The following is a 26947-nucleotide window of genomic DNA, read 5'->3' on the forward strand; positions in this document are numbered from 1 at the left end:
CATGGTCAAATAATAATAATCACAGTGGTTGTAGAGGGTGCAACAGGTCAGCACCTCAGGAGTAAATGTCAGTTGGCTTTTCATAGCCGATCATTCAGAGTATCTCTACCGCTCCTGCTGTCTCTAGAGTCATCTTGACATTACCTGCCCAGCACCCCATATTTTCTATGGGCCTAATCATAGAATTACATATAGAATCCCTATTTATTCAATATGATCTCTGTGGGCCTAGTAGTGAAGATTTGTCTTTAACTTTTAAAATTATTACCTTTTTATTGTGGCATAAACACAACCCATCATGCTTTTTCATATGATTGTCAATCACTCACTTCAACGGGCTCCTTTACTAGGCTACCCACGCATGTTCATCCACTCGCAACATATTTCCAGCCTCCAAACACTGGTGAATGGAAAGAGACATCTGTTACACAAAACACCAAAAAGTGTCATGCCATTTGCCGATTGACATTAGGCCAGATTTTATGTGTCCACTACTGTGATAGGCTCATGTTTTGCCAGGACGCCGTACCGAACCACCTTACTTTCACCCGTGCTTATTTGTTTAGAGTTGTAGTCTGTTCGTTTGTTGTGCTTGTAGTCTGTAGCATCTTTATGCATCGTTGGCATTGCATAGAAAGCTTTTATATGTTTAGGTTAGGTTTCGTTCAGCCACTCTGTTATTACTGTCTTTGGGTGTTTACTGTATATTCTCAGTGTTTTATTTCTGAAAGCCAAAAATGTCTGGGATATGTTTTCATACTGCACTTTCTGTTCGTGTTAAGGAACATGTATAAGCACTGAGTGAGCCTTTGTGTAAACTGATGGACTGACTATAGGCTGTCTGTAAATGTGCTATCTGTGGTTTGTGCTTTGACTTGGTCATGGTTTGCAGTGAAAGGACACTGTGTCTGTGTCCTGGGTCTTACCTCTGGGCCTGAGCACAATGCCCTGTAGTTATTCCTGCAGTAGTAGTTTTACATGTCATGGTTTTGATGTAGCACATTTGACTAGGCTGCATACAGAGTAGTGTGTGTATCTACTGTATTTGAATGGGCGTGAACTGCTTGCGGTTTATATAGAGGATTGTTTTCAGTCCATCATATATATAGTACCGAGTGAATATTATACATTGGGTATACCAAACATTAGGAACACCTTGCTAATATTGAGTTTTGCCCTCAGGACAGCCTCAATTCGTCAGGGCATGGACTCTACAAGGTGTTGAAAGCGTTCCACAGGGATGCTGGCCCTTGTTAACTCCAATGCTTCCCACAGTTGTTTCAAGTTGGTTGGATGTCCTTTGGGTGGTGGACCATTCTTGATATACACAGGAAACTGTTGAGCATGAAAAACCCAGCAGCGTTGCAGTTCTTGACACTAACCGGTGCGCTTCGCATCTACTATAATATCCCATTGAAAGTCACTTAAATATTTTGCCCAATCCCCCTCTGAATGGCACACAAACACAATCCATGTATAAATCGTTTCCTCCCCTTCATCTACACTGATTGAAGTGGATTTACAAGTGACATCATAGCTTTCACCTGGATTCACCTGGTCAGTCTATGTCATGGACTGGTGTTCTTAATGTTTTGTATACTCAGTGTATTTCTGCAAAGAAATTATATTTTTTACCATTTTATTTGTTTAGTGTGGTGCCTACTTATGGAAAGCTCCACCGATGGTATTTAAACCCAGTGACCGATCATGACAACTCTGACCTTTAAGCCTTGATCCTCTACTTTATTTAACCCTTGATCCTGTCAGATGCTGGCCACCCTTCTGATCACCCGGCAGTTTGTCCAGAACGTGAAAGAGGTGCTGCAGCCTTACCTGTACGAGCGCCACAAGCTGGGCGAGCTCACCCTGCGCGGCGTCTGGGACCTGCTCCTCTCAACCCTGCTCAAGTACTGCCGGCTGGCCGCAGGAAAGGCCCATGCTTCACCCACTGACCAGGCCGTACCGGGCCACGGCCTGAGGGGAACCAGATCCGGGGTGGGACAGCCTGACCCCAGGTAATGCTGACACAACGGCTTATATTCATTCATGAATAAGTTAAATTAGAGCTTTTTTTTAGGGCATGTTTCTTTGAGTATAGACAAGTCTATATTTTGATTTGTTTGAGGATGTGTGACCTATTCACATTATTAGATACAATAGTGTTGATTAGACTAAAGTAAGTGGAAGCCTAACCTTTCTGCTGTTCTATAGGGAGAAGAAATGTCTGAACGGTGGATGTGGGGTGCCTGACGAGGAGGAAAGGGAGAGGGAGGAGGGAGACAGCGGGAGGTTCAGTGAGGGAGAGAACGAGGAGTTGATAGACTGTGGCCTGAAGCTGAGGAAGGTTAGCTTCATAGAGAAGGTGGACAGGAAGTCATCTGGAGGGGGCTGCGTCCCCACAATAGAGGATAGTTTCCTGGAGGATGGCAGCCCCACCATGGTGGAGAAGGGGATGGACCCGGCCTCGGTGTTCGAGACGTATGATGATGCCGATGACAATGAGATGAAGGAAACGGATGGTTCGGCCAATGAAAGTGTGGCGGCTGCCCCACTGCCTTCTGGGCAGGAGAGCACGGTGAGGGTGCGTCATCACAGACGGCAGAGGAGTTTGGAGAGACTAGACTCTGATACCAAGAGGGAGTCGTGGATCGACCCGCCAGAGGAGCAGGAGAGTACGATTCTGGCACAGGCTGAGATTGAGAGCTGCATGCAGACCTATGAGGTAGGACAACACAAACACTTACATAGATATAGTTGAAGTTGGAAGTTTACATACACTTTAGCCAAATACATTTAAACTCCGTTTTTCACAATTCCTGACATTTAATCCTAGTAAAAAATTCCCTGCTGGTGAATTTTGGCCCATTCCTTCTGACAGAGCTGGTGTAACTGAGTCAGGTTTGTAGGCCTCCTCAGTTCTGCCCACACATTGTCTATGGGATTGAGGTCAGGGCTTTGTGATGGCCACTCCAATACCTTGACTTTGTTGTCCTTAAGCCATTTTGCCACAACTTTGGAAGTATGCTTGGGACCATTGTCCATTTGGAAGACCCATTTGCGACCAAGCTTCAACTTCCTGACTGATGTCTTGAGATGTTGCTTCAATATATCCACATAATTTTCCTCCCTCATGATGCCATCTATTTTGTGAAGTGCACCAGTCTCTCCTGCAGCAAAGCACCCCCACAACATGATGCTGCAACCCCCGTGCTTCACTTTTGGGATGATGTTCTTCGGCTTGCAAGCCTCCCCCTTTTTCCTCCAAACACAACAATGGTCATTATGGCCAAACAGTTCTCATCAGAGCAGAGGAAATTTCTCCAAAAAGTACGATCTTTGTCCCCATGTGCAGTTGCAAACCGTAGTCTGGATTTTTTAATGGCGGTTTTGGAGCAGTGGCTTCTTCCTTGCTGAGCGGCCTTTCAGGTTATGTCGATATAGGCTACTGTGGATATAGATACTTTTGTAACTGTTTCCTCCAGCATCTTCACAAGGTCCTTTGCTGTTGTTCTGGGATTGATTTGCACTTTTTGCACCAAAGTACGTTCATCTCTAGGAGACAGAACGCATCTCCTTCCTGAGCGGTATGACGGCTGCATGGTCCCATGGTGTTTATACTTGCGTACTATTGTTTGTACAGATGAACATGGTACCTTCAGGCTTGTGGAAATTTCTCCCAAGGATGAACCAGACTTGTGGAGGTCAACAATTTTTTTTTCTGAGGTCCTGGCTTATTTCTTTTGATTTTCCCATAATGTCAAGCAAAGAGGCACTGAGATTGAAGGTAGGCCTTGGAATACATCCACAGATACACCTCAAATGATGTCAATTAGCCTATCGGAAGCTTCTAAAGCCATGACATCATTTTCTGGAATTTTCCAAGCTGTTTAAAGGCACAGTCAACTTAGTGTATTTAACTTCTGACCCACTGGAGTTGTGATACAGTGAATGAATCTGTCTGTAAACAGTTGTTGGAAAAATGACTTGTCATGCACAAAGTAGATGTCTTAACCGACTTTCCAAAACTATAGTTTGTTAAACAAGAAATGTGTGGAGTGGTTGAAAAATGAGTTTTAATGACTCCAACCTAAGTGTATGTAAACTTCTGACTTCAACTGTATGTACGCATGCACACACACACAAACTAACTAATGAACATGCTCACTCACTATGTGAAATATGTCAACAATGCCAACTCTCTAAATAGACTATTCCATCATCATATATCCATGGGACTTAAACCAACTAGAGAAGCAAACCCCATCAGTGCTGTAGTTCTATTTGCGTTGCCATACTGAGTAACGTAGCTGGCCATGTGTAGCTGATCAAGTGCTTGCTGAGCATGGATTCCTGTTACCATGGACCTTGATTTACCCCATGCTTACTCAGGTCATGCCTTCATCAAATCAAATTTTATTGGTCACATACATGTGGTTAGCAGATGTTAATGCGAGTGTAGCGAAATGCTTTCGCCTCTAGTTCCGACAGTGCAGTAATATCTAACAAGTAATCTAACAATTTCACAACAACTACCTTATACACACACAAGTGTAAAGGGATGAATAAGAATATGTACATATAAATATATGGATGAGCGATGGCCGTGTGGCATAGGCAAGATGCAGTAGATGGTATAGAGTACAGTATATACATATGAGATGAGTAATGTAGGGTATGTAAACATTATATAAAGTGGCATTGTTTAAAGTGACTAGTGATACATTTATTACATCCAATTATGAATTATTAAAGTGGCTAGAGATTTGAGACTGTATGTTGGCAGCAGCCACTCAATCAATGTTAGTGATGGCTGTTTAACAGTCTGATGGCCTTGAGATAGAAGCTGTTTTTCAGTCTCTCGGTCCCAGCTTTGATGCACCTGTACTGACCTCGCCTTCTGGATGATAGCGAGGTGAACAGGCAGTGGCTCGGGTGGTTGTTGTCTTTGATCTTTTTGGCCTTCCTGTGACATCGGGTAATGGTGTCCTGGAGGGCAGGTAGTTTGCCCCCGGTGATGCGTTGTGCAGACCGCACCACCCTCTGTAGAGCCTTGCAGTTGTGGGCGGAGCAGTTGCCGTACCAGGCTGTGATACAGCCCGACAGGATGCTCTCGATTGTGCATCTGTAAAAGTTTGAGTGTTTTTGGTGACAAGCCGAATTTCTTCAGCCTCCTGAGGTTGAAGAGGCGCTGTTGCGCCTTCTTCACCACACTGTCTGTGTGGGTGGACCATTTCAGTTTGTCCGTGATGTGTATGAAGAGGAACTTAACTTTCTACCCTCTCCATTACTGTCCCGTCGATGTGGATAGGGGGGATGCTCTCTCTGCTGTTTCCTGAAGTCCACGATCATCTGCTTTGTTTTGTTGACGTTGAGTGTGAGGTTATTTTCCTGACACCACACTCCAAGGGCCCTCACCTCCTCCCTGTAGGCCGTCTCGTCGTTGTTGGTAACCAAGCCTACAACTGTAGTGTTGTCTGCAAACTTGATGATTGAGTTGGAGGCGTGCATGGCCACTCAGTCATGGGTGAACAGGGAGTACAGGAGAGGGCTGAGAACGCACCCTTGTGGGGCCCCAGTGTTGAGGATCAGCTGGGTGGAGATGTTGTTTCCTACCCTCACCACCTGGGGGCGGCCTGTCAGAAAGTCCAGGACCAAGTTGCACAGGGCGGGGTTGAGACCCAAGGTCTTGAGCTTAATGACGGGTTTGGAGGGTACTATGGTGTTAAATGCTGAGTTGTAGTCAATGAACAGCATTCTTCCATAGGTATTCCTCTTGTCCAGATGGGTTAGGAAAGTGTGCAGTGTGGTTGTGATTGCGTCGTCTGTGGACCTATTGGGCCGGTAAGCAAATTGGAGTGGGTCTAGGGTATCAGATAGGGTGGAGGTGATATGATCCTTGACTAGTCTTTCAAAGCACTTCATGATGACACAAGTGAGTGCTACAGTGCGATAGTCATTTAGCTCAGTTACCTTAGCTTTCTTGGGAACAGGAACAATGGTGGCCATCTTGAAGCATGTGGACACAGCAGACTGGGATAGGGATTGATTGAATATGTCCGTAAACACACCAGCCAGCTGGTCTGCACATGCTCTGAGGACGCTGATAGGGATGCCGTTTGGGCCGGCAGCGTTGCGAGGGTTAACACGTTTAAATATTTTACTCACATTGGCCACGGTGAAGGAGAGCCCACAGGTTTTGGTAGCGGGCCATGTCAGTGGCACTGTCTTGTCCTCAAAGTGAGCAAAGAAGTTGTTTTAATTTGTCTGGGAGCAAGACGTCAGTGTCCGCGACAGGGCTGGTTTTCTTTTTGTAATCCATGATTTACTGTAGACCCTGCCACATACGTCTCATGTTTGAGCCGTTGAATTGCGACTCTACTTTTTCTCTATACTGATGCTTAGCTTGTTTGATAGCTACACTGTTTGTATTCGGTCATGTTTCTGGTCGCCTTGCCATGATTAAAAGCAGTGGTTCGCACTTTCAGTTTTGCGCGAATGCTGCCATCAATCCACGGTTTCTGGTTAGGAAAGGTTTTAATAGTCACCGTGGGTACAACATCACCAATGCACTTGCTAATAAACTTGCTCACCGAGTCAGCGTTTACATCAGTGTTGTTGTCTGAGGATATCTGGAACATATCCCAGTCCACGTGATCGAAGCAATCTTGAAGCGTGGAATCCGATTGGTCGGACCAGCATTGAACAGACCTGAGCACGGGCATTTCCTGTTTTAGTTTCTGTCTATAGGCAGGGAGCAACAAAATTGAGTCGTGGTCAGATTTGCCGAAAGGAGGGCGGCGGAGGGCTTTGTATGCGTCGCGGAAGTTAGAGTAGCAATGATCCAGAATGCGGGGGGTATACACGGCTGTGACTATAATCAAAGAGACTTCTCTTGGTAGTTAATGCGTTCGGCATTTGATTGTAAGGAATTATAGGTCAGGTGAACAAAAGGACTTGAGTTCCTGTATGTTATGATTACACCACAAAAAGTTAATCATAAGGCATACACCCCCACCCTTCTTCTTGCCAGAGAGATGTTTGTTTCTGTCAGCGCAATGCGCCGACTGAAATGTCCATACGATAGCACTACGATGCACTGCAGTGCCTTAAATCACTGCGCTACTTGGGTGGCCCCTAATATAACTAGCTTTTAAAATGCAATATATTGGTGCACAATTTCGTATTAAAATATCAAAGGGACGCAAAAGGCACTCTTTTCGTGGCACAACCCTACAGTGCAGATACAGTATGTATTACCACCAAGAAAAGTAAATACATGGTATCTGTATCTTGCACTCAGAATCAGTAAGATATTACTTTAGGTCTTTTGACGTCACTGTGCGAGGCAAAGTTAGCCATGACTAGCTAACTTCCCATACATGTACAACTACATTTACACAACTTCTGTTCTGGCCCTTACTGAAACAATAAAGATATTAAACACTGTGATAATCATCTATCCATGTCACAGTGCTGACAGTGTCTGTTATGTATTTTGTCCCTTCCAGGACACCTTCCAGGACTACCAGGAGATGTTTGTCCAGTTTGGCTATGTGGTTCTCTTCTCCTCAGCCTTCCCCTTGGCGGCCATGTGTGCTCTCATTAACAACATCATAGAGATCCGCAGCGACGCCTTAAAGCTCTGTACCGGCCTGCAGAGGCCCTTTGGTCAGAGGGTGGAGAGCATCGGACAGTGGCAGGTAGAACAGTCTGTTCAAGCTCAGTACTTAATATGTCAAATTGAAAGAACTTACAAAAAAAAGTAGAAATGATACTTAGTGGCAGTTAGGACTGAAGTACAGGTATGACTGAGGGACAGTGGCAGGTAGGACTGAGGGACAGTGGCAGGTAGGACTGAAGTACAGGTAGGACTGAGGGACACTGGCAGGTAGGACTGAGGGACACTGGCAGGTAGGACTGAGGGACACTGGCAGGTAGGACTGAGGGACACTGGCAGGTAGAACTGAGGGACACTGGCAGGTAGGACTGAGGGACAAGTAGGACTGAGGGACAGGACGGGTAGGACTGAGGGCCAGTGGCAAGTAGAACTGAGGGACAGGTAGAACTGAGGGACAGGTAGAACTGAAGGACAGTGGCAGGTAGGACTGAGGGACAGGTAAGACTGAGGGACATGGACAGGTAAGACTGAGGAACAGGTAGGACTGAGGAACAGTGGCAGGTAGGACTACGGGACAGGGCAAGTAGGACTGAGGGACAATGACAAGTAGGACTGAGGGACAGTGTCAGGTAGGACTGAGGGACAGTGTCAGGTAGGACTGAGGGACAGTGGCAGGTAGGACTGAGGGACAGTGGCAGGTAGGACTGAGGGACAGTGGCAGGTAGGACTGAGGGACACTGGCAGGTAGGACTGAGGGACACTGGCAGGTAGGACTGAGGGACAAGTAGGACTGAGGGACAGGACGGGTAGGACTGAGGGACAGTGGCAAGTAGAACTGAGGGACAGTGGCAAGTAGAACTGAGGGACAGGTAGAACTGAAGGACAGTGGCAGGTAGGACTGAGGGACATGGACAGGTAAGACTGAGGAACAGTGGCAGGTAGGACTACTGGACAGGACAAGTAGGACTGAGGGACAATGACAAGTAGGACTGAGGGACAATGACAAGTAGGACTAAGGGACAGTGACAGATATGACTGAGGGACAGTGGCAGGTAGGACTGAGGGACGAACAGTGGAATGTAGGACTGAGCGACCGGTAGGACTGAGGGACAATAACAAGTAGGACAAGGACAGGTTGGACTAAGGGCCAGTGACAGGTAGGACTAAAGGACAGTTCTTAGACCGGCAGTGGGAACGGGGGACTCTGGTTATGGAAGGCCACAGTGTTCACAGGCTTTTTTTGCAGCCCAGCACTAATATTTCATAAACAGAGCCCTGTCCTTTAGTATAAACCTAATCATGAATTTACCTTGTGTAAGCTTTGAAAGCATGAGGTTTTGTGTTATACTGCATGTAAATACAGTAAGCCTGTCTGTTGTGTGTGTGTGTGTGTGTCTCTCTCTGCAGACAGCAATGGAAGCCATGGGTCTAATCGCCATCATAGTCAACTGTTACCTGATTGGTCAGTGTGGTCAGCTGCAGCGACTCTTCCCCTGGCTCAGCCCTGAGATGGCCATCATCTCCATTGTCATCCTCGAAGTACAGACTCTACTACAGTCACACACCTGACATCAGCTAATGCCTAGGCTTTAGCTCAGTTGGCTGATGGGGTTTTGAGTCTCACTCTGTTTCAGTGTTGGCAGGGTTTAAATAGGGATTTTGTAGGTGGTAGACTAACTCTCAGCACTGATCCAGAGTCAGATTTGATTGACGTCTTCTAATAGTTGAGGGGAGGATATATGGCTGGTCAACTGATCTCAGAGCAGCTCAACCTCTCAAACTGACAGCAGCCCAGCAGGCCTTATAGACTTGTCTCTTTAAAAGTCACCTCGGTGAGCTGTGGTCATAGTAGTGTCTTCCAAGACATATTTCAAATGTTTATTGTGACCTGCAGCTGCACCAATGCGTTTTGGCATCAAGCCGTCCTCAGTGTGCAGTATACTAGCAGGCTTTCAGATGAGATTAAAATGAGGTCAAAATAATAAATATGACAAATATTTTGGAGACTGCTGGGCATGTCATTTGCAATTTCATATGAACCTCCTCCTTTCTTTAAATCTTTCGTAAGTAAAGATGTCAAAGTTGTTTTACATCCCAGAGAAGGGATTTTCGTTAGAATGGTATCTACCATGTTGAAGCTAGTCTTGCTCACTAGTCAGCAGCAGGTGTGTCTTAAGCCCCTATGAAAGCTTAGAAACAGGCAATACTATTTTAACGCTAACCACAGCTACCTCAATGAAATGTATTCTTCTCTGAGGCAGCTTTCAGCTAAGTGCCCATAGCAGTAAAAATTATAAAGTGTGAAATGAGGCGGATCATTCCTGGCTACTTCTGTGATTGTTGACAGGGCAGATGTGTGGTGAGTGATGTGAACCCTACTCCCAGCCAGAGACTGTACGTACCTGTAAGAAAGCTCAAGTGTTACATGATCTCTGGACATCTCCACCACTCTGTCACACTGCTGGTGGTGAGGTGTAAAAGGGAGGGGGGGGGGGGGGGGGGGGGGTGGACAGAATAGGAGAGTCTCAACATACTAAATAAACACAACACAGCACTGCAGCCAGTAAACAGCTCACAGGTGAACAGCTCTCTGGCTTGGCCTGCTAACTCAAACAGCCTGACCAGCCTGGTCTTTTAAATGTTATCACGTTCTCTCTTGCTCGCTCTCTCTCAGCACTTTGCCATCCTGCTGAAGTACATCATTCACGTAGCGATCCCAGATGTCCCCAGCTGGGTAGGAGAGAAGATAGCAAAACTGGAGTACCAACGCAGGGAGGCCTTTAAGGTAAATTGTCCATGCCTGAATCACATTGATGTTGTGAGGAGTTCATTGTATCAATCAATAATCAATCAAATTGATTTAGAAAGCCCTTTTTATATCACCAGTTGTCACAAAGTGACCCAGTAATCCAAAGTGATACAGTAACCCGGCCTAGACCTCAAAGAGCAAGCAGAGGCACATTGGGTAGGAAAACTCCCCAGAAAAGAAACCATCCTCTTCTGGCTGTACCTGGTAGAGGTTAAGAGTGAATAGATAGTTTCTCGGTTCAGAGTGTGCACAATTCTGTCAGACTGTGATTGAATGAGTTGTTGTAACGGTTGTTTCTCTCCCTACAGAGGCACGAGCGGCAAGCACAGCAACACTATCAACAGCTACAGAGGAGGAAGAGAGAGGAGGAGGAGAGGCAGAGGCAGGCGGAGTACCAGGCTCGCAGGGAAAGGGAGAGAGATGAGGGGAAGGACTCCTCCGGGGGAGACCACCACCACGACAAGAGCCATGGGGGGAAGTCCCGCACTGGGGGGGGTGGAGGGGGGGACAAGCCCAAGAGGCCCAGCTCCCTCCTGGCCAACAACAACGTGATGAAGCTCAAACAGATCATCCCTTTACAGAACAAGTGCTCCTCAAGCAGCGTGCGCTCCCCTCAGTCTCCCACCGGAAACGAACCCAAGCTCCCCGGGTTCCTTAGCTTCAAGTTCCTCAAGTCGCCCGAGAATAAGAAGGAAGCGGCAGCCACGGCAACGAATACCACGATGTCTGCGACCGTCCCAAGTGGTAACCAGGAGTGGTCTCAGTCGCCAAGCAAGTCATTCAACCCGGGGAAACTGTTTAACTTTGGGAAGTCGGAGGGGGGCTCCTGTGTGAATGGGACCCAGATACCCCGACCAGGAGAGGGGTCCCAGGCATCTGACAAACAGCCCACCAAGTCTAACCTGAATGGGGTGACGGACGAGAGCCGTTCACCTGGAGGGGACGCAGGGGAGAACAAACACCACACAGACTCCCCGGACCGTATAGTCTAGTCTCTCTTTGGAAAGAGATGACAAACTGCTGTGAGAACTTAACTTGATATATCTACTACAAGGAAAAATAAGTGGGGTGAAAAGGCCAAGCCTCTCTCCATGCTGTCTGGGTCTGAGGTTGTGTATGTAGACCCTGCCTAGAGGCTGTGAGGGGAATGGGCTGATGGTAATGATGATGAAAACATAACCGTGCGCGTATAGAGACACACATACCTCACTTTTGTCTGCAATACATATAGACATGCATGAGCTGTGTTTCTAAAACTTTTCGGGAAAAAAGGGAGAGCAGTTTATCTTGATTTATTCTCATCTGAAAATTGAAATCATCTTGGTGGCCATCTTGCCACTGAAACATAATAGCCTGGTTTTGGGGGAGAGAAGAAAAAACATTTATTGGTGTGTGTGAATCAAACGCATAACGAGACCTTTCGTAGCATCCACAAAATGGTCGCCTGATCTCATACACATTTGTAACTGAAGGCCTATCAGCTTTTCTACTTAAACGAAGCGGCTTTGCTAGCCGTGCAATATCAATCGGTGTTTAAAATTTGAGCAGTACTGCAAAACACGTGAAGTTCATTCTCATCAGCCTAATCTCCCATTTTAAAGACATACATAAAGTGCCATGAGCTTTATTTACAAAGCAAAAAGAACCACCCGAGCTTAGTATATACCTCCCAAGAAAACAACAGGAATATCTGAAGTGTATGTCTGACAGTGAGAGTGGATGTTGTGTAATGCAGAGATGAAAGTCGTTTGATAAAAGACAACACATACTGTCTCGTATCAGTATGTGTTCTAGAGAGAGGGAGAGAGGAAAAGAAAGAGAGGGAGAGAGAATGACAGCTGTTTTGACTGATGCCTGCCCAGGAAACTGAGAGTCCGATGAAGGAAGATGCCACAGGATGTTGACATGGATGTGTGTGTAGACAGTATACGGTATGTGCTATGGAGAGTTTGGGTTACTGTGTGCCATTCTAATCTCTCCCCATTCAAGCCTGCAGAGAGACACATTATAGACAGTGTACTAATCATGGCACTCCATTTCAACACAAAGATCTGACTAGATTAGTGAGATAGAAAGAGAGAGCATTTGCACTGAACCCCGAAGTCCTGCACTGAGACAAGCAGAGCTTGTTCTGCAGGTATAAGGAAGGACCATACCAGCCTGCCTCATAACACAACCTAACATATGCAAACACTTGCTTTTCTTATCGCTAGTATCTTATGCTGATGCTGTTGTTATTTCATCTGGATGGCTGCTGTTCCCAATCATTCGAGAGCTGGCATATATTTTATTTCCCCTTGTGTCTTTTGGGATATATGTCATTTGGGATGTTGCCAAACCAGTACCTTTCTGAGTACACTGGCATGTGAGAACATAGTTACATTTCTCGAGATCCCAGATTTCTAAATTCCTTTTTATAAGCAAATCCAAAGGGATTAATCAACCATCTTTATTTTCTATAATGTGGCCAGAGGATGGTGCCAGAGAACAAGAAAGTGGTTTATACGTCTCTAATTTAGAGGATGATGGCATTGTCCTTGGATACTGATCAGCAGTCAGTTGTGTGTCCCCCACCCCTACTGTTAAGTTTTGGATTTGGGGAAGGTAATCTGATATTAGATCTGTGCCTATAAACTCATAGTACATCCAGTCTTCCTCATTGAAAAGAAGAACGAACCACTGCACTTCACAGCAGAGATTCAGCACAGAGACATGCAGTAAACATTAACTTTGCACCTCTGCGTCATCCTATTTGGCTAGGATCTTTGCAATAATATAGTATTGGAGGGACATAGTGGCACAGCCATATACACTAGTCTTCTACTGGTCCGTGCCTTAGCCAACTGCATCTCTAGTTCCACTACCCAAATATTTCGATCTCCACCTTACCTGGCTTCTCAGTGTGGGTATTAACATCCCATCTCTCCTCTCTCCATCTGGGCTGAACCAGACACACACCGGTCTCCCTTCTGAAATAGGAAACCTAATCTAAGGAAGCTTCCCTGGTACACTCTTCTTTTCATCTCTCTCTGTGCTTTAAATAGGAGAAGAGGTTACCTAAAATGCCTATCAAATATGAATTTTGGCAAAAAAACATGCATAAACTTTCATTTTGCATGGATTGCCTAGCTGTAACTATACAAGCTACAGAATAATGTCATGCTTCTGCAATGAGACTCAATATGGTATTTCACCCTGGTCTCATAGACTAGACATAACATAGTACATGTACATCCGGGACACTCAAGTTAGTATGATATATTATGTTTAGTATGGTTACTTATCTCATCATGGACAATTTATAGTTAATTAGCAACTTTAACTACTTACTACTTTTTAGCTACTTTGCAACTACTTAGCATGTTAGCTAACCCTTCCCCTAACCCTTTAGGCTAACCCTTCCCCTAATCTTAATCCTTTTAGCAAACCCTAACCCTTTAACCTAACTCCTAACCTTAACCCCTAGCCTAGCTAATGTTAGACACCTAGCTAGAATTCGTAACATATACATCTAGCAAATTCGTAACATATTGTACGTTTTGCAAATTTCTAACATATAATACGAATTGTAATTTGTAACATATCATACAAAGTTGGTGATGGACATCACAAATTAATTCATACCATACGATACATAACATATCATACTAAATGGAGTTTCTCTGATTTACGCTAGGAATGTATTTCCTCCAACTTTATAAAGAAAAGGTCCCTCTCGTTCCCAAAACATACGTTTTCTGGAGACTTGTGGGAGGAGTGCTGATGATGCCGTGAAGTGGAGGTGAGATGTACTGTACAGCTACCAGTATGTAGAACCCTTCCCTTAAACCTCTTAACTAAATTTTTAAAAAACATATTCACAACAGCCTCACTAACTGACAAGACATCATGTTCTCTTCCAATGTACCACTGTACAAAAAAAAACTTTATTTTCAAGAAAAATATAATACTGGGAAATGGGATTATTTATTTTATTTTGTCATATTTTTTGTAAGATTTGAAAATAGATAATAAAACAAATGTAAACTGAAATGTTCATTTCTTTCTTCACTGAAACATGAAAGTATGAAACAAATGTACATTTACATTGTTTCAATTACATAACGGAAACAACTTTTTTAAAAAAAGTATTATAATTTTTGGGTACTTTTTACTCCCTTTTTCTCCCCAATTTGAGATATCCAATTGGTAGTTACAGTCTTGTCCCATCGCCGTACGGACTCGAGAGAGGTGAAGGTCGAGAGCCATGCATCCTCGAAACACGACCCTGTCAAGCCGCACTGCTACTTGACACACTGCTCGCTTAACCCGGAAGCCAACCACACCATTGTGTCAGAGGAAACACCTACAGCTGGCGACCGAAGTCAGCGTGCATGCGCCCGGCCCGCCACAAGAATTCGCTAGAGCGCGATGGGACAAGGACGTCTGGCTGGCCAAACCCTCCCCTAACGGTGTCCATGTTAATTGTGCGCCACCTCATAGGTCTCCCGGTCATGGCCAGCTGCGACACAGCCTGGGATCGAACCCTGGTCTGTAGAGATGCCTCAAGCACTGCAATGTCTTAGTTTCCAGCAGCGGTCTACTTTTCAATAAAAAAAAAATATATTTGAGCGAAGCTGAAAAGAACATTTGACCTACATAGGTTGGTTGTTTCGACACATACGCAACTATGGGGCTTAGACTGTTTACATGTAAACTATATTTAATCTCCAAATGTTTATTGAAAACAAATACATTTGCACAATGAGCATTTGTCTCTCAAATACATGTTTACAGTTGTTGGTTCGCTAGCTAGCGAATTTTTGCCATATAGGCATAGACATCAGTCAAAACAAGACATGGTTTCAATAACAAGATATGAACTGAAACAAGCCACCTACGATCCCCCACAAGGCAGCTTCTTTTCAGTGTTGCAATCTATCTGACTATTCACAATCATAACGTGCACCTTCCGGCCACATCGATGCACATAATTTTCATGATGTCAGCCAACCCATCTATACACAATAAAACAGGGCTAGGCGTAGCGTGTATATTGACGAGTCTAGTAGAAGCATAACATGTCTTTATGCTTCAAAGTCAGAGGATGGCAAGTATACCTACAAAAGGAAGATCACTGACAACAGTCAACTCACTTCGATTGCGCATCTGGAAAATACATTTGCAGTGATTTTGTTGAGCAGTGTAAATATTAACAAAGGTCTGGGGCCTGTTCTGAAGGGTGCAACGTTACAGAAAATGTATAGAAATGTATTATATAGAGCAGATTAGAGGTTGACCGATTATTATTTTTCAACATCGATACTGATTATTGGAAGACCAAAAAAAGCCGATACCGATTAATCGACCAATTTTAGGTTGTAGGAATTATGACGCATCTACTATTTCTCTCTATACCATTTGTATTTCATATATCTTTGACTATTGGATGTTCTTATAGGCACTTTAGTATTGCCAGCCTAATCTCGGGAGTTGATAGGCTTGAAGTCATAAACAGAGCTGTGTATCAAGCATTGTTAAGAGCTGCTGTCAAACGCAGTAAAGTACTGTTTGAATGAATGCTTACGAGTCTGCTGCTGCCTATCACCGCTCAGTCAGACTGCTCTATCAAATATCAAATCATAGACTTAATTATAATATAATAAACAGAAATACGAGCCTTTGGTCACTAATATGGTCAAATCCGGAAACTATCATTTCGAAAACAAAACGTTTATTCTTTCAGTGAAATACGGAACCGTTCGGTATTTTATTGAATGGGTGGCAACCCTAAGTCTAAATATTGCTGTTACATTGCACAACCTTCAATGTCATAATAATGTAAGGTTCTGGAAAATTAGCTCAGTTCGCAACAAGCCAGGCGGCCCAAACTGTTGCATATACCCGGACTCTGCTTGCACTGAACGCAGGAGAAGTGACACAATTTCCCTAGTTAATATTGCCTGCTAACATGAATTTCTTAACTAAATATGCAGGTTTAAAAATATATACTTCTGTGTATTGATTTTAAGAAAGGCATTGCTGTTTATGGTTAGGTACATTTGTGCAACAATAGTTTTTTTGTTAAATCATCACCCATTTGACAAAGTTGAAGTAGGCTGTGATTCGATGATAAATTAACAGGACACCGCATTGATTATATGCAACGCAGGACAAGCTAGTTAAACTAGTAATATCATCAACCATGTGTAGTTAATAGTGATTATGTGAAGATTGTTTTTTATAAGGTAAGTTTAATGCTAGCTAGCAACTTGCCTTGGCTTCTTGCAGCCACAAGGTCCTTTTGACGCTGCACTCGCGTAATAGGTGGTCAGCCTGCCGCGGTTTCCTCGTGGATTGCAATGTAATCGGCATCCAAAAAGGCCTTAATTAATCAATCGGTCGACCTCTAGAGCAGATATTAATCATGTCATCTCTTTTCATTACTATCTTATCTTCAATGATGTGAATGTTACCAGTACTAGTACCAACTAAATCTCTGGAACAAGGCAGGTTGGCGACTGCACCTATTTTTGCATTCCATGGCAAGTGGTCTGTTACGTCTCATACCATCTTTATCCTCTTCTCCACACATCTCCCCCCCCCCCCCCCCAGCTCAGGAAGTTTGACTTTTTTTTTTTTATACAAGATCACAAACATTGGGTAGCAGTGCTTCTCTTAACATTTAATAACAGCATCTAGTATAATATCCATGTAGCTACATGTATTCATTTTACAAAAGGCAGATTCAAAGTCAGTTATTTTTGATAAATATCAAGCCAAGACCTTAATATCTAACAGCAGGCACTGGCTATTATATTTACATACAGTCGCTAGTGAAAGTCTACATACCCGTTGCAGTCTTCACATTTTGCTATAAAAAAAAAAAAAAGACAACACAGGATTACATTTTATTTTCCAACCGATCTACAAGGTAGAGAAAAAAAATCCCATTTCATTCGTTTTTAGATTTGATTCTAAGGCAGCAAAAATGTGAAGAATGTGCAAGGGGTGTGTACTTTCACAAGGCACTGTAGGTCTTCATACTGAATACAACATTCTCTCTACCCCTCATATTGATGTAGGCTACTATTCTTTGTTCTACCGGTGCTATAACTTTTGAGTTTCACAAAAATACCTAAATGGGTCCATCGATTGCAGTGTAAACAAATTGAAAAGCAATTCTAGCAAACTGAGTAGTCAACACCTGTGACTAAAACAATTTGGTTTGACATTCCATTATACTTTTTTTTTTTAACAGGGATACTTTGCCAGAAAGCAGCAAACATTCAAACTAAGCTAGTAAACTGTTGAGTCACTTGTCATCCAGGCTGTGTCCCATAGGGCGGCGCACAATTGGCCCAGCATCGTCCAGGTTTGGCCGGAGTAGGCCGTCATTGTAAATAAGAATTTGTTCTTAACTGACTTGTCCTAGTAAACATCTCAGAACTAAAATTGACAGTAAAACAAAGCAGCAAACTTCAAACACAAACAAATCCAGAGCAGAATGGAAGATAATGCACGTTGAACATTATGTCCAGGGGGAGGGTTCTTCCCAATGATGTGTATAAACCCTGGATGACTGACGGGGCACTGTATTGAAGCCTCAGCACAGCCATCTTGGTAATCCTCCATTGTAAAAAAAAAAGATTGTGGAAGCCACATTTGTTTTTGACACTTATTCTATTAAACACTTGAATGCATACTTTTAAATTATATTATGTGAGTACTAGGGTTACTGTCCCCATTACAGCAAAAAAAGCATGAAATGCATGTAATTTTGTTCTTCAAACATTTAATTGAAATACTGTTGAATTCCATTAATTCCTACGGCGGACTGCTTCTACTGGAGAGTGCCAATATGGCAGACCAGTGGCTTCAAAGCCTCTCAATGGCCAATACAGTGCATCATCAATCCAGGGTTTATATACACCCTTGGAATCCTCCCCTCCTGTGGCAGGCAGAAGTTCAGTGTATTGGGTCTGCTGAAGCAAACTGTGTGGAAAGATGTTGCAGCGCCCCATGTGGTCAGGGCTAGCCAGTGAAGCTGAAAACAGGGCACTAGACAAGGCAGGAAACTCTTTGAAGGTAACAAAAAAAAAGCCACTTTTTTCATTTTCCCAAACCAGGGTGGACATTTTCTCAGGTTGTTTGTCAAAGTGTGAGTGTCTCGTATGTCTTTATAGTCATGTCTGTTGTGTGCCTGTACTTCCTCCAGATGCACGCATCCGTACACACACTCCTAAGAGTCCTCGTTCATCTCTTGGCTATCTGTCCTTGCAATTTTGTGTGGAGGTGCTGGACTCCCTCCCTCTCCTTGATCCTGTTCCCTCTTCTTTGCTGCATTCTGTTCCAACAGAGGAGGACAATCAGTGCTTTCACTCACCTGATTGACAACTGGAACAAAGTTGATGTTCCAGTTTGAGTGAGCATGGCTGACCATGCTTTAAGCAGTTCCTGGTCTGTTACAGGTCACCTGTTACTCTTGCATGACACCTTACATTTACAACATGACACCATGCTATTCATAAATGTATCTATTCATTCAGGAATGGGAAGCCCCCACCAACTCACCTTTTTGTCCCACTGTTGGTGAAGGTAGCGAAGGAGGATATTTGTTTTCTCCGTGACAATGACTAGGAAGTAAAAGAAATCCATTTATGAAGAATAATTTTGTTGTTTTGGAAGGGTAAATGGCTTGAGTTTAAAATACATTTTTAAATTTCTAGCAGTACATGTTTCCCAAGACAAAGCAAATAAAGACTATCGATGAAGTCTGTGCTCTCCAGTAAGGATGAAGGAACTTACTCTGTTCTGAGGGGTACTCGCATGTCGGGAGGTACACGGACGGTCTTCGGTTCTGTAAAAAGTAATTTAAAAGCGTTTCAGGTGGGGCAAGACTGATGATGTTCATCTGTCATATTACAAATGTTCTGATAGATGAGTAAGTGCTTACCGATGCTTTACACACAGGGTCTGCATGGAACAGGCTGAAATTGCTCTTGTTGTAAACAGGGAGACCCTTTAAGAAATCAGCCTGTAGAAAAATATTATTCAGAGCATTAGCGCCAAGGTGGTTGTATTTAATTAACGTTTTATTAAAAACTACAGAGAAACAAAGGACTGTATGTTCTGGAATAAGTGACCTCCAAGACACCATGGGGTGGGGTACACCTCTGCCTGAAACCGGGGCTGATGCCATGTGGCTGACACCCTGGGCGTTCCCTGTCATATGGTCGAAACAAGTGGAGGATTCTATCTGTGGCAGGTGAGATACAAGCATAGATTTGTATAACTAAAACAAGATAGGCTGTGGTCTGTCGTTTCAAATGGGAACAAATGAGCCATAGTGGGCAGAACAAGCAAGGTGGGAAGACCCAAAAGCACGAGTTAGCGAGATCCAATTGGCTCAAGTCGCCTTTCCACCCCGTCTAAACGCAATTTAAAAAAATTAAAACACTTTAAAAGGGTAAAGTCTACAAAAAAGCCCACTCTGTTTGTAACAGACTTTTGTTTTGGTTGCAGAAAAGTATTGAGATCAAATGTTTCATCGATTAGTATATTAGCAGAATATCAGCCAAAATCCATCTCGTTCCATCTTCTCCCACTGCCGGCCACTGGGCTTCCTCTCACTACCATATTTGATAGTGAGTGGAAACGCCAACCGGATGCTTCACATTTATACATCTGGTGAAATATCTGTCTCATTGTTCTGTGATACAAGCTAGCTAACTAAGTATTTAATGGCAACACATGAACATTACCAATAAGACAGATAACGAGCAAGCTACTTCAGATCATACAATTAAATAACTGAAAAATTAACAGCCATATGATGAGATCACTGAACTGACATTAGCTAACGTTATCTTGCTAAGCTGCCAGCTAGGTAGCTGCTTTCTCTAAGCAAAATGTTTTGCCGGTAAATTACCTTGTCCATGATGTTCCCTTTTTGTGTCGCAAGACGAAACGCAGAATGCTTTGCACAATATCTTGCAGCTGGATAGATAATGTGGCAGGTAGCTAGGTAAAGTTAAAACAGTTCACGTTATCAAGCCAGCGAACGTTAGACTGCTGTTTTAGCTAGTTAGATTGCTAGCTGCTCTCCAGCCTACTAGCCAATGTTTATGAAATGCTCCACAGTCACTTGTTATTTGAAGCACGCTGTTGTATACATTCTTGCGTTCAACTTTATCTTCTGTAATCATGAAAAACCACAAGTACAGTGAGGCACTTCTTCGATTAGGGTTAACGGCGGTTGGCATCCAAAAAATGTTTGCATTACCGCCACCTATTAGACTGGAGTAGAACTCCCTTATACTTTGCTTTTAAAAAAAACGATCATCTACACAACTTATAAAATAATTATTAATAAATCAAATAATAAAACACCACCCTACTCCACTATTTAAATCTATCTAGTCCTACCTCAGACCAACAACTTGAAAGGATGGGACACCAACACTTAACACACCCTGTAACTCTTCTGATATCAAGTCTCGCACACCCAAATACTTCTCTGCAGCTGCCACCACAATCTCAATTTTCTGCGACTTTACTTTCCATCCCTGCAGTACAGATGATAACCATTGCTATAAATGCTCAAATCCAATCTTACTGAAACATATATCACTTGTTGGCCTATCCCTCTGTGCTGGTACATATATACTACAAACACCACTCCTCTCAGGATCGCTCCCCCTTGACCCATCTTCCTCTACTTTCTTCACTGCCTCAGCATATGCTGCACTACCTTAACCCTGGAAACCTCAACCTGCCTCTTTCTCACGGGACATTTCTTCTTTTTTTTATACTTTGTTTTTATTGTAGGAACACAAAGAAAGTACAAATAAAGTAAAATAAAAGAACAAAAAAGATATGGCAGTTACAGTGCACTTCATACCTTCATCATCATATTAGTTACATTAGCATCTTTGAATTAGACCTTTTCCAAGTATGAAACCCATTTCTCCCAGTATTCCTGACCTCTCTCCTGTTGAGTTCTTAAAGCAAAGGTCATACGCTCCATGTGGTGTATTTTTTCTACAATGTCTATCCATTGTGTCACTGTGGGAGGGTCTTTTTTTAGCCATTTCCTAGTGATAGCCTTTTTACTGGCTGCCAGTAGGACCTTCAAGAGGTACTTTTCTCTATTGTGTAAGGTATTTCACCCAAGTACAAAGAAATGAATGTTTGTTCTATGTCAAATCCCATTATTTTTCCAATGTTAGATCTTATTTCTCCCCAGTAAGTTTCGATTGCGGGGCAGGACCAAAAGATATGAGAGTGGTCCGCCCTCAATAGACCGCATTCTCTCCAACAAGGGTGTGGTGAGCCAGTCTGTTTTGATTTCAGTTTAGGTGTTATGAAGAAACGTATAACATTCTTCCAACATAATTCTCTCCATGATCTTGAGTTGGTGGAGCTTTGTTGAGTCTCTAATATGTTCAACCATGTTTCATCAGTTATTTCAATGTTAAGTTCCTCCTCCCATTTCTTTTTAATATAGTTTGTAGAATGTTTCTTTGAGGATTGAATACCCAAGTAGAGATTTGAAATCGTTTTTTTGTTACTCCCCAAGTTGTATGCGTTAGTGAATACTTGGATTAGTTTTGGAGGTGCTCGAGGGTCAGTCACTTTTATCTCCCTTAAGAAATAGTGTCGGACTTGTAGGTATCTGTAAAAATCTTGTTTATCCAAGCCATGTTTTTTACTTAGGTCCTGGAAGTTATCTAGGTTCCCATTCCTTATAATTGTACTGAATGATGTGATACCTTTCTGCGTCCATTGTTTAAATCTGCTGTCCTGAGTTGCAGGGATGAAGCTGGGGTCGTATGCGGGCCAACTCAGCAGTTTAATCTCTCTGTCTAAATTATTTTGCTTAACTACCATAAACCATGTCTTCAGAGTGAAATTAATCCACTGATTTTGTCTATTGTATATTTCTTTTACCATGTCCTTATTTCCCAAAACTGACTGTATGGGTATCTCTGTCAAAGTAGTCTCGATGTCTTTCCATTTGGATTCGTATTCTGAATTGCACCAACAAACCAGAGGTCTCAATTGGGCTGACACATAATAATCTTTTAGGTTTGGTAAGGCCATACCCCCACAGTTTTTTGGTAATTGTAATGTTGTATATCTAGTTCTTGGTCTCTTACTGTTCCAGATAAACCTTGATATCTGTTTATCCCATTCCCTAAACTATTTAGGTGGGATTTCTATGGGCAGTGATTGGAACAAATACAGTAACCTTGGCAGGATGTTCATTTTGATTGTTTCAATTCTACTACTAAGATCTAAGGGAAGCGAGTTCCACCTGTCTAGGTCATCATATATTTTCTTGTTGATGTGATCGTAATTCATGCAATAAAGTTTGGGTGTATCTTTTGGTAGGTATACTCCAAGATATTTAATGGATGAAGAGGTCCAGGTGAAGTTATACCTACTCTTCAGCTCTTCCTGTGGGGTATAATTATATACTAGGGCTTGGGTCTTGTGTACGTTAAGCACATACCCTGAATATGTTCCAAATGTTTGTAGAACATCCATCAATCTAGGTACGCTTGAGCCTGGGTCTTTAAGGAATAACAGAACGTCATCAGCATACATGCATATCTTATGTTCACTATCTCTTATTGTTATTCCCTCTAAGGTTGGGTCCTGTCTTATTGCCTGTGCTAATGGTTCGAGGTACAAGGAGAAGAGCGTGGGTGAAAGATTACAGCCTTGTCTTGCCCCTCGCTCTAATTTTATTGTTGGTGTCAAATGTCCATTTATCTTTATTCTAGCGGTCGGACATGAATATAGTGTTTTGATGCACTGTATCACTTCTTTGTTGAAACCAAATCTTTCCATAACTTGGAATAGGTAATCCCATCTCACTGAATCAAATGCTTTTTCTGCATCTAGACTGATTAATATTGCACTTGTCTTATTCTGAGTAATGGGGTCCATGACATGTAGTGTTCTCCTTATATTGTCCTGTGTCTGCCTATTTTGTATGAAACCAGTTTGATCTCCGTCAATCAATTCTGGGATTATGTTCTCCATTCTTTTGGCTATTATTGATGCATATAGTTTATAATCTGTGTTAAGAATTGCGATAGGTCTATATGAACTGCATTCTTTCTTATCTTTACCCTCTTTTGGGATTACAGATATGATGGCCTCTCTCCATGACGGTGGGAGACCCCCCTCCCTCAGAGTCCAGTTAAAACAGGCCTTAAGTAGAGGTGCTAATTGTTCTCTGAAGGTCTTGAACCATTCTGAAGGGAAGCCATCAGTGCCTGGAGACTTGTTGACTTTTTGTTGAGATATTGCTTTATTAATTTCTTCGGTGGATATTTCTAAAGTTAGTCTATCATTTTGCTCTGTCCCAATTGAGGGGAGATCAAGTGAGTTCAAAAAGTGCTCTATTGTCTGTGCATCTGCCTTCTCTGGTTGCTTGTACAGATTTGTGTAATATGATTCAAATGCATTCTGTATTTCATCTAATTTGCATGTGATCTTTTTTGTTTTGGGGTCTTTTATTTAAAAAATTGTATTCTGTGCTTGTTGTTTCCTGAGTCTCCATGCTAGTAATTTGGTTGCCTTTGAGCCTGCTTCATGATATCGTTGTTTCAGGAACCTAAGCTTTTTCTCTACTTCTTCTCTATAAATCTGGTCAATTTCCTGTTTTACCTTTTGAATCTCTCGTAATATAAGAGGGTCTTTGTATTGACTATGAGATCGTTCTAAGTTTCTTAGGGTTTCCTGTAATTTCAGCAGTTTCTGTGCTTTAATCTTTTTCTTGAGAGACGATGTGGCTATGATCTTTCCTCTAATAACCGCCTTAGCTGCATCCCACAATATAGCAGGAGATACTTCCCCATTATCATTATTCTCCAGATAGATGTTCAATTCTGTCTTTATTGATTCCTTGAATGCTGGATCATTCAGCATGCTTGTATTAAGTCTCCATATAGTATTTCTTGGTTTGCTATCAAGGTGTAGAGTGAGGTAAACTCCATTATGATCTGATAAGTCACTCTGCCCGATCCTACAATCCTTAAGCCTGTGTCTATCTGCACTGTACATAAAAAGTATTCTAACCTGGAGTATTCAGTGTGGCGGGCTGAGTAAAAAGTATATTCCTTATTGGTCTTGTGGGTGTCACGCCATACATCGAGCAGTCCTAGATCCTGCAGTATCCTATTGATCTTTTTGGCAACTAGGCTCATTTTCCTATTTTGATTTGTGCTGTCCAATTTTGAGTTTAGAATTGTGTTCAAATCCCCTCCACAGATAAGAGTGCCAGAGGTTTCTGTGTCAATTAAATCAAACACCTTCCTATAGAAGACCATGTCACTCCCTGGGGGTGCGTATACATTAAATAATGTAACTTCCTTGTTATCCAGTTTACATATAACAAGTATAAATCTACCCTCCTTGTCTTTTATTTCTGATATAAACTCAAAATTAACTGAATTTGGGATCAAGATTGCAACTCCCCTTCTACCCATTTTGTAAGAAGAAAAAAAAGTGTTCCTATATCCCATTTTCTTGAGTTTCTCGTGTTCAGGTGTGGATAAGTGAGTTTCCTGCCAGAATAGTATGTCAACTCTCTCCCGTTTCATCTTTGCTATTACCTTACTTCTCTTGATGGCACTCCCCAGTCCGTTTACATTGAGACTTATGACCTTAAATTCCCGATGATGCATCGATATAAATAAAAAAAACTGTGCACCATTTCTGCCTGCTTATCATGAACCTAAAAATGAACGAAAATTCAAGAACGATAATAAAGTAAACCAAAGTGGGAAAGTACTTTGGTATTTGGACTCCCATGTCAGAGGACTGTCTCTTGCCTCTGGGGTTTGAGGGGATGAGCCTGTCCGCAGGATGGGCCCCTCGCTCAGATATGAAAATGCGTGACGTAGTCACAAACAAGACCTGGTGGAACCGAAAATAACAAGGGCGCCTATTTCGTCGCTTACTTACGGGACATTTCTGATCCCCAGCTCCATGGGCACCCCTACAACGAACAGATACCACTACTTTACCCAATGCTACACATTCCTTTGTCTCATGCCCTTCTGCACACTTCTCACACCTAGGAACCTCCCTCCTACACACTGCTGCCACATGCCCATAAGCTTGACACCTGTAACAATGTAATGTATTCGGCATAAAAGCTCGTACATGATAAATCATAGGTCCTAACATCACTTTGTTGGGCAGACTCAACACCAAAACTCAAAAGAACAGACAATGATTCTTCTGTTTCACCAATCACGCCACCCACAAACACCGGGAATCTTCCCCTTCAGTTGGTCAACTTTTACATGTACTGCTACCCCAGTAATCACTCCTTTCAATGGCGCTCTTTTCTTGAGAGCAAAACAATTCACATTTCTTGCCCCCATTCTTTTAACACGGAGCGCCTTCTCCCTCTGACCAGCAGAAACACTAACAATTATCACAAGACCACTTCTTGTTACCCTCACCAATTCCACAGCACCCATCTCTGTTTTCACCCACCCTGAAATCACAAATGGATTAGCCAAAAGGCAAGGGTCCACTTTTTCTAAACTTCACTCCTACTGTCACAGACTCATGACCCTTGTTGCAAGCATCGGGCTCCGAGAACTTCACCACACCTACCACCTCCAATACTTCGCCCTCATTAACTTCCATTTCTCCTCCTGTCTTCAGCTCATGCTGCTTACACTTTCTACCATTCTTCTTTAACAAACCATCTCCCTTTTCCCCGCAATGTTTTACTGACTCAAGCTCACCCTCTTCCACCCTCTCTCTCTTAGACCTCCTCTGCCTCTCTTTTTCCCTCCATTCCTCTTCCATATTCCAAATATACATATCCTTATGATAATAGTGCACTTCTTCTGACATACATCTTGTTCTTGCCTTCTCAAGGGACGCCATTTAACCGGCTGTCACAATCTACAGTAAGGCACATGGTCATGGCTATAATACAAGTAAACGGCCTAGCTAGCTTCGTGGCCAAGTCTTTAGCGTTCTTGTGTTCTTGTGTTCTTCGATGGGTTTTATCGGTGGTTGGCATCCAACGTTATGGTGCATTACCACCACCTAATGTACTGGAGTGTGGGGCAGACACGGAGAAACTAAATCCTACTTGCTACTTAATATACTCTATAAACTAATTTCCCGTATCCCCTTCTCTCTCATACTAGATCTCATCCTCTCTTTCCCGCTGATACTGCCCAAACTGTAGCAATACACGCTCCACGGTCTCTGTTTTCTGGCAATAATCACACTTTCCTGTTGGATGCTTTCCTATCACATTTAAAGTCTTATTCAACTGGCTGTGTCCCACCCTTAATCTTCTAAAAATAGTCTCCTCTCTTCTTTCCCTTCCTGCCATCCTACCCTTTCCTCTGTACTTGAAATAAATGCCTGCCCTTAGTATCTCTATTCCACTGCTCCTGTCGTCTCTGCACCATCACTGTCAATTTCAGGCTTTTTGCCTCTCCCTTGCTCATTGAAACTACAACATCAACATCCCCACTACTAAGTGCTTG

At 42.9% G+C, this 26947-nt stretch overlaps 2 protein-coding genes across 2 annotated transcripts in view; one reads left to right on the forward strand and one right to left on the reverse strand.

The window, feature by feature from the left end:
- LOC120052128 (anoctamin-8-like) overlaps positions 1 to 11419 on the forward strand; it is a 57879-nt gene extending 46460 nt beyond the window's left edge. Inside the window, exons 13-18 of the mRNA XM_038998972.1 lie at positions 1768 to 2015; positions 2263 to 2722; positions 7509 to 7700; positions 9026 to 9157; positions 10293 to 10403; positions 10736 to 11419. Of these exons, the coding sequence (XP_038854900.1) occupies positions 1768 to 2015; positions 2263 to 2722; positions 7509 to 7700; positions 9026 to 9157; positions 10293 to 10403; positions 10736 to 11419 (1827 nt within the window). The remainder of the gene's footprint in view (positions 1 to 1767; positions 2016 to 2262; positions 2723 to 7508; positions 7701 to 9025; positions 9158 to 10292; positions 10404 to 10735) is intronic.
- Positions 11420 to 17063: 5644 nt separating this feature from the next.
- LOC120051919 (DET1- and DDB1-associated protein 1-like) lies at positions 17064 to 20637 on the reverse strand. The gene is made up of 5 exons (XM_038998803.1): positions 20338 to 20637; positions 19363 to 19443; positions 19215 to 19266; positions 18981 to 19042; positions 17064 to 18753 (listed from the first exon to the last, which is right to left on the reverse strand). The coding sequence occupies exons 1-5, from the start codon at positions 20344 to 20346 to the stop codon at positions 18649 to 18651; spliced, it is 309 nt and encodes a 102-aa protein (XP_038854731.1). The 5' UTR covers positions 20347 to 20637; the 3' UTR covers positions 17064 to 18648.
- Positions 20638 to 26947: the final 6310 nt, after the last annotated feature.

This window comes from Salvelinus namaycush, chromosome 8 (assembly GCF_016432855.1).
Source record: "Salvelinus namaycush isolate Seneca chromosome 8, SaNama_1.0, whole genome shotgun sequence".
Lineage (NCBI taxonomy): Eukaryota > Metazoa > Chordata > Actinopteri > Salmoniformes > Salmonidae > Salvelinus > Salvelinus namaycush.

Excerpts from the sequence above, each read along its gene's own strand:
- LOC120051919 (XM_038998803.1), bottom strand. Across the intron at positions 19,267-19,362 it reads ACCCTGTGTGTAAAGCATCG|AACCGAAGACCGTCCGTGTA; the intron begins GTAAGCACTTAC and ends TACTTTTTACAG. Across the intron at positions 18,754-18,980 it reads ACCAACAGTGGGACAAAAAG|AATGCAGCAAAGAAGAGGGA; the intron begins GTGAGTTGGTGG and ends CTGTTGGAACAG.